General features: G+C 47.5%; 1 protein-coding gene across 2 annotated transcripts; it reads right to left on the reverse strand.

Moving 5' to 3' along the window:
* Positions 1 to 1,286: 1,286 nt before the first annotated feature.
* Positions 1,287 to 10,581, reverse strand: capgb (capping protein (actin filament), gelsolin-like b). 2 transcript variants are annotated; one of them, XM_066722604.1, is made up of 10 exons: positions 9,995 to 10,579; positions 8,002 to 8,081; positions 7,066 to 7,262; positions 6,361 to 6,515; positions 6,109 to 6,267; positions 5,135 to 5,284; positions 3,838 to 3,924; positions 2,411 to 2,543; positions 1,973 to 2,061; positions 1,287 to 1,853 (listed from the first exon to the last, which is right to left on the reverse strand). In XM_066722604.1, coding segments are annotated over exons 2-10 (1,038 nt in total). In that variant the 5' UTR covers positions 8,004 to 8,081; positions 9,995 to 10,579; the 3' UTR covers positions 1,287 to 1,787. The 2 variants fall into 2 exon arrangements, with proteins under 2 accessions (XP_066578701.1, XP_066578702.1); XM_066722605.1 differs by lacking the exon at positions 8,002 to 8,081 and having other exon boundaries at positions 9,995 to 10,581.
* Between the last annotated feature and the right edge of the window lie 3,205 nt (positions 10,582 to 13,786).

A 13,786-nucleotide genomic window follows, 5' to 3' on the forward strand; every position in this document is an offset into this window, starting at 1 on the left:
CGATAATGTCTAACACAGTACTTATTTACCTCTTTTTATCCAAATACGGTTTGAAAACGAGTACATGCGTCTCTTTTCCTTTCTTTATGTACTGATGTATGGGGGGCAGGGCACGACATCTGTTTAAAAACAATACAATTCTTCATAAGGTTCAACAGAGAAACCATTCACTACTAGTAAAGCCATGTCACCAGTGCCGTCTGTGTGCATATATGTGGTGTGATGTATAGTATACCGTTTCCCACAAATTATTGGTAGGATTCACATGTGAACGAGGGCTTGTGAAACACTGCACAATTGGACTGCTGAACATTATAGTTGGTTTGGACACTTTAACTGCTGTTGGGGGACATAAAGCCACAACCAGGGTCAGTCTAAGTGATTTTTCAAAAATGATTGTTAAGATTCACAATTAAAACCAAGGCTGTGAAACAACACGACTGGTCCTCTTCTTGTGAAACTGGATGACATCTCTAGCCGTCCTGCTTGGGGAGACGCAGCTCTTCTCATTCCTGTCGGGCAGGGCGAGTCCAATATCAAATATCAAATTAATATCAAAGGTCAGGCTAACTTTACAGCGGTACCTCGTGTACAATTCTGACTTTAACTTTAGATACACATTTCATGTAATCGTCCTTAAAACAGTTAGTATGCAAGCAAGCTACTATACAGCAATAATAATAAGCATAATACACTAATCTTAGAATCCCTTTCTCTTGTGCTTGTTTTTCTTCAGTTTATTTCTTCGTACAGTTTCTTTTTTGCGCTGGGTTGATGCTCTTTTTTCCGCCATTATACTTTAGTCGCGTTGCAATCATTAAATATGTTTTCTTTTATTCTGCTACACCAGATGGCAGGTTTCTGTCTAGACTAGATCACACATAACATCCAATCTGACAACTGATCACTGTGATCATTTATGAAAATCAATACTAGAACATAAATTAGAAAATATTCAATTTATCAATTATTCGTTTCTGATAGGCCGTTTATGTCGCTTATGCCTGTGAATATATCGATCCTCTCATCGGAACTGGTTTTCATTTATAGGCCGCTGAGCAACAGTGTGGCGCCCTCTACTGGACACCGAGGGCAAGTGCTGGGGTTTTCTGTGAATTATTAAGGACCTACACTTTATTCATCCTGTTGTGCTGCATGTTACCTCACTACTCCTTTGCAACTCGCTGTGGGATGTTGTGAGTAATACAGTCACACCAGACAGTACCTGCGTGTGTCGGAGACCGGTAGGGTTTTGTGTACAAGAAAGAAAGAGATTAAAGCAACTCTGAATGCCAGCACTTGTTTTTATTATTATCATTCTTGCAGTTCTGTAGTGACATCATTCCTTAAGCATATCCAGTTATAAGAAACACATTTTAATCAAAATATATATGTGTGTGTGTCTGTGTCTATGTATATTAATAGATGCCCCAAAGCCTATCTCTGTTGCCTCTAATGAAACTCGACCCAGGGTGATACAGCACTGCCATTTTGTCCTGGTTCAGACTCCTGTGTATCATTCCCTCTCCTTGTGCTTCTATGAACACGTGTGGGCGCTTGTTGATGACATCACTGCTGCCCGGACGTTAATAACTCACCCTGTTGTAAGCAGTTTTGTAGATCCTACGCTACAGGCGTGTGCTGGTTTTTGAGTACCCGGTGAAATATGGGAAATAATGCTGTCTTTAACTAATGACAGCGGAGCAGGAAGTCTGCCTGGGAAGGCTCGTACTCGGGGAGGTGGTGTGTCCCAGCCTGGGCCGAGGGGGCCGGGTAGGGGGTGCGCTTTAGCTCCAGCTCTGAAAGAATTGCTTGAAAATGACCGTCTCTCGGCCCTGAGGTATGATTTCCACCTGCACAGAGAGAAAGAAAGAGAGAGAGGGCAATTAATCCAGGAGACAATTCAATAAATTACATTAATTTCAGCAGGACAAGGATGTCACTTTTGGGGGGCCGGGGTGGGGCAGCACACCTGTGTTTTGAGGGGGTAGTTCATCTGCTTTATGAAGTCATCGGCCATCTTCAGGGCGGCCTTCTTCTCCTCCACATTGGCGCCGCTTCCTGGACAACAGAGAGACACAAATGCAGCTTTGACACACTGAGCACTGGATCCGGCACATACACACGGCTCAGACACACTGGGATTTGTGTGTATCTGTCTGTCCGTATCACACTGGTTGCCCTGACCCTGAGTTCCTCACACAGAGCCCTTTATCAGCCCTACCTGCAACCCCTGAACAGGACAGAGCTCTAAATCCCGCCCAGGCTATACAAGATATACAGACAAACTGAGGAGGAATGAGCGGGCGGATATGAACACGGCACGTATGGTTTGTTTCTCTCTCAGGCACAGAACAAAAGCAGTACAGCCAAACCAGACCCTTATCCCTGGGAGATCTCCATCCCTCACCTTTCCAGATGAAGATCTTGCCGTTGGAGCCACTGTCCAGGATGAAGCAGTCGTCCTTCTGCAGCAGGTCCTTGGCCAATGGGGTCTTGTCTGACACCTTGGTCAGCTTCATGGTGCCCGTGGCGTCCGACACCTAAGGAGCACAGATATGACATCACAGCCACGGCGTCTATGTAAATGTGACTTCACAGCTATGGCCTGTGCCCAGATATGACATCACGGCTTTAGCTCCTGCATGCATTTTACATCACCACTGCAGCTTCTGCCCAGATATGACATCACAACCACAGCCCCAGCCCAGATATGACATCACAACCATAGTGTTTGCTGTGAATATTATGTGACGAATAAAGTCTGTGCAAGAATGTTACAACACAACAGCACTGCTACAAAAACAATCTGTGGTTTAGTTCATGCACAAACACTGCTTTTAATCTCTGCTTTGTAAAAACAACTGCCTACACAAGCACAACATGACGTCTACAGCCAAAACACTGCAGTAATAACTCTGCACAGTTACTGCAGGAAAACTCTCTCATACAGACGTGCTCAAATGTGTTGGTACCCTTACAGCTCATTGAAATAATGCTTAATTCCTCCTGACAATGAAATTAAAAGCTATTGCATCTTGTACACATGCATGCCTTTGGTATGTCATAGAATAAAGCAAAGAAGCTCTGAAAAGAGATTAATTATTACTCATTCTACAAAGATATTCTAAAATGGCCTGGACACATTTGTTGGTATTCCTTAGAAAAGATAATAAATACTTGGATTATAGTGATATTCCAAACTAATTAGTCTCTTTAATTAGCATCTTGTAATCAGTCATTCAGCCTATTTCAATTTAAGAAAGTAGTCACTGTGCCGTTTGGTATCATTGTGTGCACCACACTGAACATGGACCAGAGAAAGCAAAGGAGGGAGTTGTCTGAGGAGATCAGAAATAAAATAATAGACAAGCATGGTAAAGGTAAAGGCTACAAGACCATCTCCAAGCAGCTTGATGTTCCTGTGACAACAGTTGCAAATATTATTAAGAAGTTGAACTGTGGAACTGAAGCCAACCTCCCTGGGTGGCCCAAACTGCCTGTTAACAGGTGCAGACGTCTCACTGAGAGCTACAGAAAACATTTGATTGCAGTGATTGCCTCTAAAGGTTGTGCAACTAAATATTATGTTGAGGGTCCTATCATTTTTGTCTGTGCCATTTTCATTTGTTTTATTATTTACAATATTATGTAGAAAAACAAAATCAGAAGCAAAGTCTGATTTCTATTAAATATGGAATAAACAATGGTGGATGCCAATTACTTTTGTCAGTTTCAAGTTATTTCAGAGGAAATTGTGCATTCTTCATTTTTTGTGGAGGGGTACCAACAAATTTGAGCACGTCTGTAAATGAACTGGTCTGGATAGTTGCCCACCTTGTACAGGGAGGCGGTGCTGGATGCGTCGGCCTGGCTGTCCTCCTCGGGTGTGCTCTCCTTCAGCGCTGGCATTGGGCCCAGGACCTGTCAAACACAGCGACAGGAGGACATTTGTGAAGACAATTTAGGGTGCAGTAGAGTACAGTGACAGTGCAGTACAATGTAGTACAGTGACATTGCACTAGAGTGTAGTAAAGTGCAGGAGAGAGTAGTACAGTACAGTGACAATGCAGTAGAGGGGAGTAGGGTGAGTACAGTAGAGTGTAGTAGGCTGCAGTAGAGGGCAGTAGGGTGAGTGCAGTAGAGAGTAGTACAGTACAGTGACAATGCAGTAGAGGGCAGTAGGGTGAGTACAGTAGAGTGTAGTAGGCTGCAGTAGAGGGCAGTAGGGTGAGTACAGTAGAGTGTAGTAGGCTGCAGTAGAGGGCAGTAGGGTGAGTGCAGTAGAGAGTAGTACAGTACAGTGACAGTGCAGTAGAGGGGAGTAGGGTGAGTACAGTAGAGTGTAGTAGGCTGCAGTAGAGGGCAGTAGGGTGAGTGCAGTAGAGAGTAGTACAGTACAGTGTCAGTGCAGTAGAGGGGAGTAGGGTGAGTACAGTAGAGTGTAGTAGGCTGCAGTAGAGGGCAGTAGGGTGAGTACAGTAGAGTGTAGTAGGCTGCAGTAGAGGGCAGTAGGGTGAGTGCAGTAGAGAGTAGTACAGTACAGTGACAGTGCAGTAGAGGGGAGTAGGGTGAGTACAGTAGAGTGTAGTAGGCTGCAGTAGAGGGCAGTAGGGTGAGTGCAGTAGAGAGTAGTACAGTACAGTGTCAGTGCAGTAGAGGGGAGTAGGGTGAGTACAGTAGAGTGTAGTAGGCTGCAGTAGAGGGCAGTAGGGTGAGTACAGTAGAGTGTAGTAGGCTGCAGTAGAGGGCAGTAGGGTGAGTGCAGTAGAGAGTAGTACAGTACAGTGACAGTGCAGTAGAGGGGAGTAGGGTGAGTACAGTAGAGTGTAGTAGGCTGCAGTAGAGGGCAGTAGGGTGAGTGCAGTAGAGAGTAGTACAGTACAGTGACAGTGCAGTAGAGGGGAGTAGGGTGAGTACAGTAGAGTGTAGTAGGCTGCAGTAGAGGGCAGTAGGGTGAGTGGCAGTGCAGTAGAGAGTAGTACAGTACAGTGACAGTGCAGTAGAGGGCAGTAGGGTGAGTACAGTAGAGTGTAGTAGGGTGAGTGACAGTGCAGTAGAGTGCAGTAGGCTGCAGTAGAGTGTAGTACAGTGACAGTGCAGTAGAGTGCAGTACAGTGCAGGGGTTGGTTACCTTCAGCATCTCCGGCGGCTCCTCCCCCTCACAGACGGCGGTGATCTTGGCTTTGCCGTGTTTCTCGGTGTCGCGGATCAGCGCCGCCAACTCCGTCATCTTCTGCTTCTCAAACATGTTGGCCTGCGAGCCGCTCCACGACACGATGGACTGCGGACAACACACATTTCACACACTGTCACTGACCTGCATAACACACACACTACACTACACTATAGAGCTGTCTGCGAAGGTTTGAACATTCGAAGGTTCGTTTGGTCTCCAGACAATCACATCAATTGCTTTCTCTTGTTGATACAAATTGAGTGTCTGAATACTGTAGCGTGCCAACGCACCAGATACAGGGTTAATGGGGTAAAGGCGGTGAGGTGGGCAGGAGCGTAGGGAGAGGCGTAAACTGTGAAGGGAGGCGGAACAACGAGTCAGTGTCAGTGAGACCTGTGTGCGCTGCAGTAATAATTAATACAACAATTTACTGTTGCACCTGCAATGATGAGGTGGTTCTACTCCTTAAACAATAGGATATATTCATCAAGGGTTTTACACCAATTCGCTATTTCCAACACTTTTCCCTTATTGAATGAAATACAAATGAAAGTTAATATACATAATTCACCGTGCACAGTTTATTATGAATACTTTTACTTGAAAGTTAACATGTTTCATGCAAGAAAAATCAATATAAACCGTGCGCTTATAAAAAATAAATAAAAACATGATTACTATTCGAGATAAGTTATTTTAAACTGCAAGGGGATGTTTTATTTTGTTAAATGGATTGCCTGTACAACACAAGAGTATGCTGGTCATTCAAAACGATACACTAGTAGCTAGTATGATGTCATCAATAAATTATGCAAATTAACATCAACGAAGCTTCAAACCTTCGGTTGGTAATGTGTTCCGAACCTTCGAAGGTAAAAATGTTCCCTTTGGGACAGCCCTACTACACTACACACACACACACTACACACCTCTCCCAGGTCCAGGATGAAGCAGTCGCCCTTGTTGAAGCTGGCCCAGCTCAGCTCCACCTCTCTGGCTCGGATCTTCTTCTTGCCCTTGATCTGGTAGAGTCTCTGCACCGCCGCCCCCCCCTGGCTCTTCCGGAACCCGGACTCCACCCCCCCATCCTGCGAGAGACGGGGACACACGAGGGGTCAGGTGGCACACAGACAGCACGGACCCCTGACCCCCTTGGCCTTCCTCTCTCCCTCCCAGCCCACCTTGTATGTGACCCCACGGGGGAACAGCTGCATGAACTCGCGTGACTCGAAGCCCTGTGTCTCGCGGTGCTGGATCGGGTCACCGCCCAGGAAGTCATCCAGCTGCGTGGCCAGCATGGCACAGGCCACCTGCTCGTCCCGGGACGACTTCTCACCTGCGGACAGATGCACACACAGACGGACACGCTGTCACAGACTGGGATTACACTCCACACAGACACAGAGACACACAGGGACAGGGACAGAGACAGAGAGACACAGGGAAAGACACACACAGACACACAGAGACAGAGACCCAGGGACAGACACAGATACACACACATGGACACAGAGATACACACAGGGACACACACAAGGACAGAGACAGACACATGGACACACACAGAGACACAGGGACACAGAGACACAGGGAAAGACACACAGGGACACACACAGGGACAGACAGTGACACAGGTTCAGAGAGACAGACAAAGAGACACAGGGACATAGAGACATAGACAGACAGGCACAGACACAGAGAGACAGGGAAAGACACACAGGGACATAGAGACATAGACAGACAGGGACAGACAGGCACACAGTGACAGACACAGAGACACAGGGAAAGGCACACAGGGACACACACAGGGACATAGAGACATGGACAGACAGAGACACAGGGAAAGACACACAGGGACAGACAGAGGGACACACAGACAGACTGACCGATCCACATGTGCAGGCTGCAGCCACCCTCCTTGCCCTTGTTGCTCAACACCAGGTAGGCGTCCCCATTGAAGAAGGCACCCAGCTCCTTGGCGGGCAGCGGAACGGCCTTCATCTTCTCCACTCGCCAGGCGTGCAACCCGGGCTCGTGGGCACTGGGGCCGAACTGCCCCGGACTGGCCTTCAGTGGCTGCATCCTGCCCCGGGGAGAGGGAGGAGAGAGAAGAGGGGATGGGGAGAGTGGGAGTGGGACAGCAAGAGGGGGAGACGTGGGGCAGGAGAGAGAGAGAGAGAGAGAGAGAGAGAGAGAGAGAGAGAGAGAGAGAGAGAGAGAGAGAGAGAGAGAGAGAGAGAGAGAGAGAGAGAGAGAGAGAGAGAGAGAGAGAGAGAGAGAGAGAGAGAGAGAGAGAGAGAGAGAGAGAGAGAGAGAGAGAGAGAGAGAGAGAGAGAGAGAGAGAGAGTCTTTAGTCTTTCAGGACTGGCTGCCTGAGCAGATCGCTGAGAGAAGCAGTGCAATTAAAACCTGTCGGCACAAGCCCGCGCACAACACAGACAACACACGGGCCGGGCTCATCCGAGGAGACAGCACAGGGAGGGACTGCAGACAAGTCCCCTCACGCCCGCCCGTGTCTCACACACACACACACACACACTCAGTCGCTTTTTCTTCCGCTGGATCAGATTTAGTTCTAGTTTTTGCTTCTTCTTTTCCAGTCCTCACGAAAAAAAACACCGACACACAAGCAACATGAAGCCCAACTGTGGAACGACAAGCCGGAGCTGCAGCCGGAAAACTGACTGCACTGGACTGCACTGGACTGCACTGGACTGCACTGGACTGCACTGGACTGCACTGGACTGCACTGGACTGCGAGAGGCTGTTAGAGGCTGTTAGAGGCTGCGAGAGCTTCTGCTGTGCAACAGGGGGTGGCTCACATGTTTGTATCTGGGGTCGTGGGGGAGCAGAGGGAGCTCAGTCCGGCAGAATGGGTCACTCTGGCTGGGAATCTTCAGACCTGGGGGGGAAGGGTTACACCAGATGGAAAAAGGAAGATGCATTAGACCAGTTGGGTACGGTGTCCAGGGAGGCTCACACTCACCTCCGCTGCTGGGCTCCCGGCACAGTGTGATCTGGGCCGAGCTGGGATATACGGCACCGCGCTGTACCGTACTGGGCGATACTGCAGCTCTCCCAAGCTATTCTCCACCGTGCTATACCCCACCGTGCTGTGCTGCGATGCAGGGGATGGGGGGAGGCAGACGAAACCCGGTGACAGTTCCCCTGTGTGTTTTCAGCGAAACGGCACAGACCACAACCACAGGATGGTGTCGATGCCCGTGTGGTGGGCCATGCGGGACACATGATCAGATCTGAACTGGAGCAGACAGGTGTTTGTGGGGTGGCAGGGTGCATGCTCTGGGGAACAACGCTATACATATATATGATCAGTTATATCAGTTGATTTTGGGTCCCGTCGCTGCAAGCAAACTTTTCATTCCCTGCACTTTGGCATTTGTGAATGGATGATTTACGTATTTATTTATGTAATGTCGCTCTATTCATTTTCTTTTTCAACGTTTTGACATCCTGGATCGGGACTCTCTGTGCTGTATCGCGGTTCAGCACAGGAAACGTTGCGCACGTCCATGCGCAATCACGAGGTGCTAACCACCCCCCGCAGACAGTTATATATATACATATATATACACATCACCGTCAATTTTTAAGCCGTGAAAACAGCTGTTGGGCGAGGATGTCAAAAACACGAAATGTAGCAGCTAAAAACCTACCAATCGCCTCCGCCAACGGTTGAACAGACGTGCATTTTGGGTTCTGTCTGGGGAACCGCCCTAAGTGGAAATTAAATTATTTTGTTTTGTTTGGGGATTTATTTTTAACACTTATCCATGGAGACGAGGGTGAGTCACCTTCCTGCCACGACTAGAAGTAAAAATTGACTTAATCCACCCAGTTAATGTCCTGATCAGGCAGAAGTCGGGGTTACCGCAGGTTTTGCGCTAAGGGTTGCGCAGGGTTATGTTTTATTCAGCAGAGCAGTTGCCCATGACCAGAACACACTCAGTGTACACCTGGTAATTTACTTACTAGCTGGCACGGTATGAACACGGTGACCTGATATGCACCTGAAGTCCCCAGACTGCAAAACCAGCAACTGAACCGGCTCCGAGAACAGGCGCAAATTGCTCCGGGAATTCGCAACCACGCACAGGATGTGTCACAATATCACGCAAACCTGCAGAAGCTGCTAATTGGAAATCCATTTCTTTTCCAAAGGTACAGGCACCCAATCTTTCCCACACCCTCTGCATAAACAGCTCCCAGGCTCTGCATCTCGCCTCTCTCCCGGACTGCGCTAATTAACAGCTTACAGCGTTAGGTGAGGAATTGGTTCAACCTCTCTATAGCCCCTGTCACACAAAAAGCCACATTCATTTTGCCGATACAAGCACACACACATGAATGAATGAATACATGTTTTTCCCCTCCATATATCCAGCTTCTTCTATACTGCCAGCTCACAGTCCTGCACCCTTAACCCAAAACCTGTTGACAGAAATGCGGTTCTGCCGGTAACTGGAGAGCTCCCCGCTGCCCTCACCCCACCTTACAGGTGAAAATCAATCCCCTGGTCCTTTTGTAGGCGCTAATAGGCCAATTTAGTGTAAAGCACACTGCAATCATTACCCTGAGAAAGAACAGTACAGAGAGATATTTATCACTGATGTTTTTGTAATACTTATTCTGATCAGGCCACAGAGAGCAAGACAGACAGAGTGAGTTTTGCTGGTCTGTACAGAGAGAGAGAGAGAGAGAGAGAGAGAGAGAGAGAGAGAGAGAGAGAGAGAGAGAGAGAGAGAGAGAGAGGGGGGGGGGGAGAGTAAATGGAGAAGAAGGCTCAATCCCTACCTTGCGGAGTTCAGGGAGCTGGCGAGGATGGGCAGAGCTGGCAGACTGGAAGGCAGACAGGCTGGCAGGCAGGGTGACTTCTTACAAACTTCCTGTCTTTATTTATTCTGTCAAAAGGAAAAGAAAAAAGAAAAAAAACGCAAAGGCCAGCCCCCTTGGCCCCAGCCCACAGGGAGGGAGGCAGAGAGAGAGAGAGAGAGAGAGAGAGAGAGAGAGGAAGAGAAGGTAGAGGGAGGAGAGTTTTCTCACTCCTTCCGTGCTGCCGACTATGTATATAACTCTGTGGGCAGCAGGCACAAAACGGAGCACACCCTAACACGCACCGTTTATCCAATGCATTCTTGTCCGTTTGTCAAGTTTATTTTCAGGAAACCGCAACTTCCCCTTTAAATTGTGCGAAGGGACGGAGAACGGGAAACAGAACACACGCCTAGAAAGATGCAAACGGCCAAACAAGCCATGACAAATGAAATATATATTTTAAAAACATGTCGAAAAGCGTGCCCCTGTTCTCTTTCAGCCCCGTTTGGTGCTGGTATTGGGTTGCTGTTGTTTTTCAGTCTGCACATATGTATTCTTCTTCTTCTTCTTCTTCTTCTTCTTCTTCTTCTTCTTCTTCTTTTGCAGGAAATCTCTGCAAAGGAAACCGTGCCGATGCCTAGGGGCTCTTTTCTCCCGTTGTGAGCATGCGCAAACCCGAGCCCTAGGCACACAACGACACACCCCACATTGCACACCCAAATGAGCTGTTGGTTCGTTTTGTTATTGGAATCTGGAAGTGTCGTGTCCCTCAGAGATCGTTAATCACAGTTGTAGTCGCTTGGTAAGGTAGTGTGAGGCTGTGTGTGGGGGGCTGCGGCTCACAGTGAGTCATATTGTGCAAAACCACCAGACTAGAAGAACAGGAAGTGTGCCCACCCCCACAACACACACACACTTACACACACACACACACACTTACATACACACTTACACACTCACTCACAGACAGACACACTTACACACACACACACACATACACACACACACACACACACTTACATACACACTTACACACTCACTCACAGACAGACACACTTACACACACACACTTACACACAGACACACTCACACACACACACTTACATACACACTTACACACTCACTCACAGACAGACACACTTACACACACACACACTTACCCACACACACACACACACACTTACACACAGACACACTCACACACTCACACACAGACACACTTACACACACACACACATACACACACAGACACACTTACATACACACTCACTCACTCACAGACAGACACACACACACATTCACACAGACACACTTACACACAGACACACTTACACACACACACACAAACACACACACACTCACAGACAGACACACTCACACACACACTCACAGACAGACACACACACACATTCACACACAGACACACTTACACACACACACACATACACACACAGACACACTTACATACACACTCACTCACTCACAGACAGACACACACACACATTCACACAGACACACTTACACACAGACACACTTACACACACACACACAAACACACACACATTCACACACACACACACACACTCACAGACAGACACACTTACACACAGACACACTTACACACACACACACACACACACAGACACACTCACTCACAGTCACACACACAGACACACTTACACATTCACTCACAGTCAGACACACTTACACACACACACTCACACACAGACACACTTACACACATATTCATACTTACACACACTCACTCACAGACACACTTACTCACACACACACACACACTCACACACACAGACACACTTACACACTCACAGACACTCACACACAGACACACTCACACACTTACACACTCACACACACACAGACTGACACTTACACACACAGACACACTTACACACTCACACACAGACACACTCACACACACACACTCACACACAGACACACACACACTCACACACAGACTGACACACTTACACACACAGACACACTTACACACTCACACACAGACACACTCACACACTTACACACATACACACACACTCACAGACGCACACTCACACACAGACACACTTACACACACACTCACAGACACTCACTCACACACAGACACACTTACACACACACTCACAGACACTCACTCACACACAGACACACTCACACACTTACACACATACACACACACTCACAGACGCACACTCACACACAGACACACTTACACACACACTCACAGACACTCACTCACACAGACACACTTACACACATACACACACACTCACAGACGCACACTCACACACAGACACACTTACACACACACTCACAGACACTCACTCACACACAGACACACTTACACACATACACACACACTCACAGACGCACTCACACACAGACACACTTACACACACACTCACACACACACTCACACACAGACACACTCACACACACTCACACACAGACTGACACACTTACACACACAGACACACTTACACACTCACACACAGACACACTCACACACTTACACACATACACACACACTCACAGACGCACACTCACACACAGACACACTTACACACACACTCACAGACACTCACTCACACACAGACACACTTACACACACACTCACAGACACTCACTCACACACAGACACACTCACACACTTACACACATACACACACACTCACAGACGCACACTCACACACAGACACACTTACACACACACTCACAGACACTCACTCACACAGACACACTTACACACATACACACACACTCACAGACGCACACTCACACACAGACACACTTACACACACACTCACAGACACTCACTCACACACAGACACACTTACACACATACACACACACTCACAGACGCACTCACACACAGACACACTTACACACACACTCACAGACACTCACTCACAGACACACTTACACACATACACACACACTCACAGACGCACACTCACACACAGACACACACACACTCACAGAGTTTCCCTATAGTTCAGTGCAGGAAAAGCAGTAGAAATGCACATTAGTGCTTGTATGTAAGCGAATGGGGCCTATATTTGTCAGTACTGCACACACAGCTACAGGAAACCTTATTTATTTATTTTTTGGCAGACACCCTTATCCAGGGAGACTTACAGGAAAAGTGCAGCAATACATTCAATGATATTGAGCTTTTGACATTGAAGCACTAGGAACTTTGTTTCAAAATTAGTTTGGCTTATCAGACCCTGAAAGCAGAACACGACTGGGGAACAGAGACTGACTGGGCTGCAGTTGTGTAACCCTCGATCCTCACCATGTCTCAGTACCCCACAGTGCCCCGTCACTTCTTTAAAGACACCCTTTGTGTCTGCAGTGAAACGCAGGCAGAGGCTTAATCCTTAAGGTTAGGGGACTGGAACTTATTTCACATGCAAGTTCTGCATGTTGCTCTACAGGCTTTATTTCCATCTGTTTCTATCAATTTATTCAACTATGTATCCATCTCTGTGCCTCTCTCAATCTCTCTAAGCATTTGTGCATCTGTCTGTCCATTCATCCACCCATCAACGTATCTATTAAATTAGGTTTTCTGATCTGTAAAAGGTTTAAAATCACTTTCAGTTCCTTACAAAAAAAGATCCTCACATCAGAGAGGAAAAAACATCCATAGAGACAATACATCTCTGGTGAATTCGGACTGCTGCAGCTGGTGGAGTCTGGGTGTGTGGCTGTACCAGGGAACGGCTTTGGGTGCTGGTTGGTATG

This window comes from Amia ocellicauda, chromosome 14, assembly GCF_036373705.1.
Source record: "Amia ocellicauda isolate fAmiCal2 chromosome 14, fAmiCal2.hap1, whole genome shotgun sequence".
Taxonomy (NCBI): Eukaryota; Metazoa; Chordata; class Actinopteri; order Amiiformes; family Amiidae; genus Amia; species Amia ocellicauda.

Excerpts from the sequence above, each read along its gene's own strand:
- capgb (XM_066722604.1), bottom strand. Across the intron at positions 6,516-7,065 it reads CAGCCTGCACATGTGGATCG|GTGAGAAGTCGTCCCGGGAC; the intron begins GTCAGTCTGTCT and ends ATCTGTCCGCAG. Across the intron at positions 5,285-6,108 it reads TCATCCTGGACCTGGGAGAG|TCCATCGTGTCGTGGAGCGG; the intron begins GTGTGTAGTGTG and ends TGTTGTCCGCAG.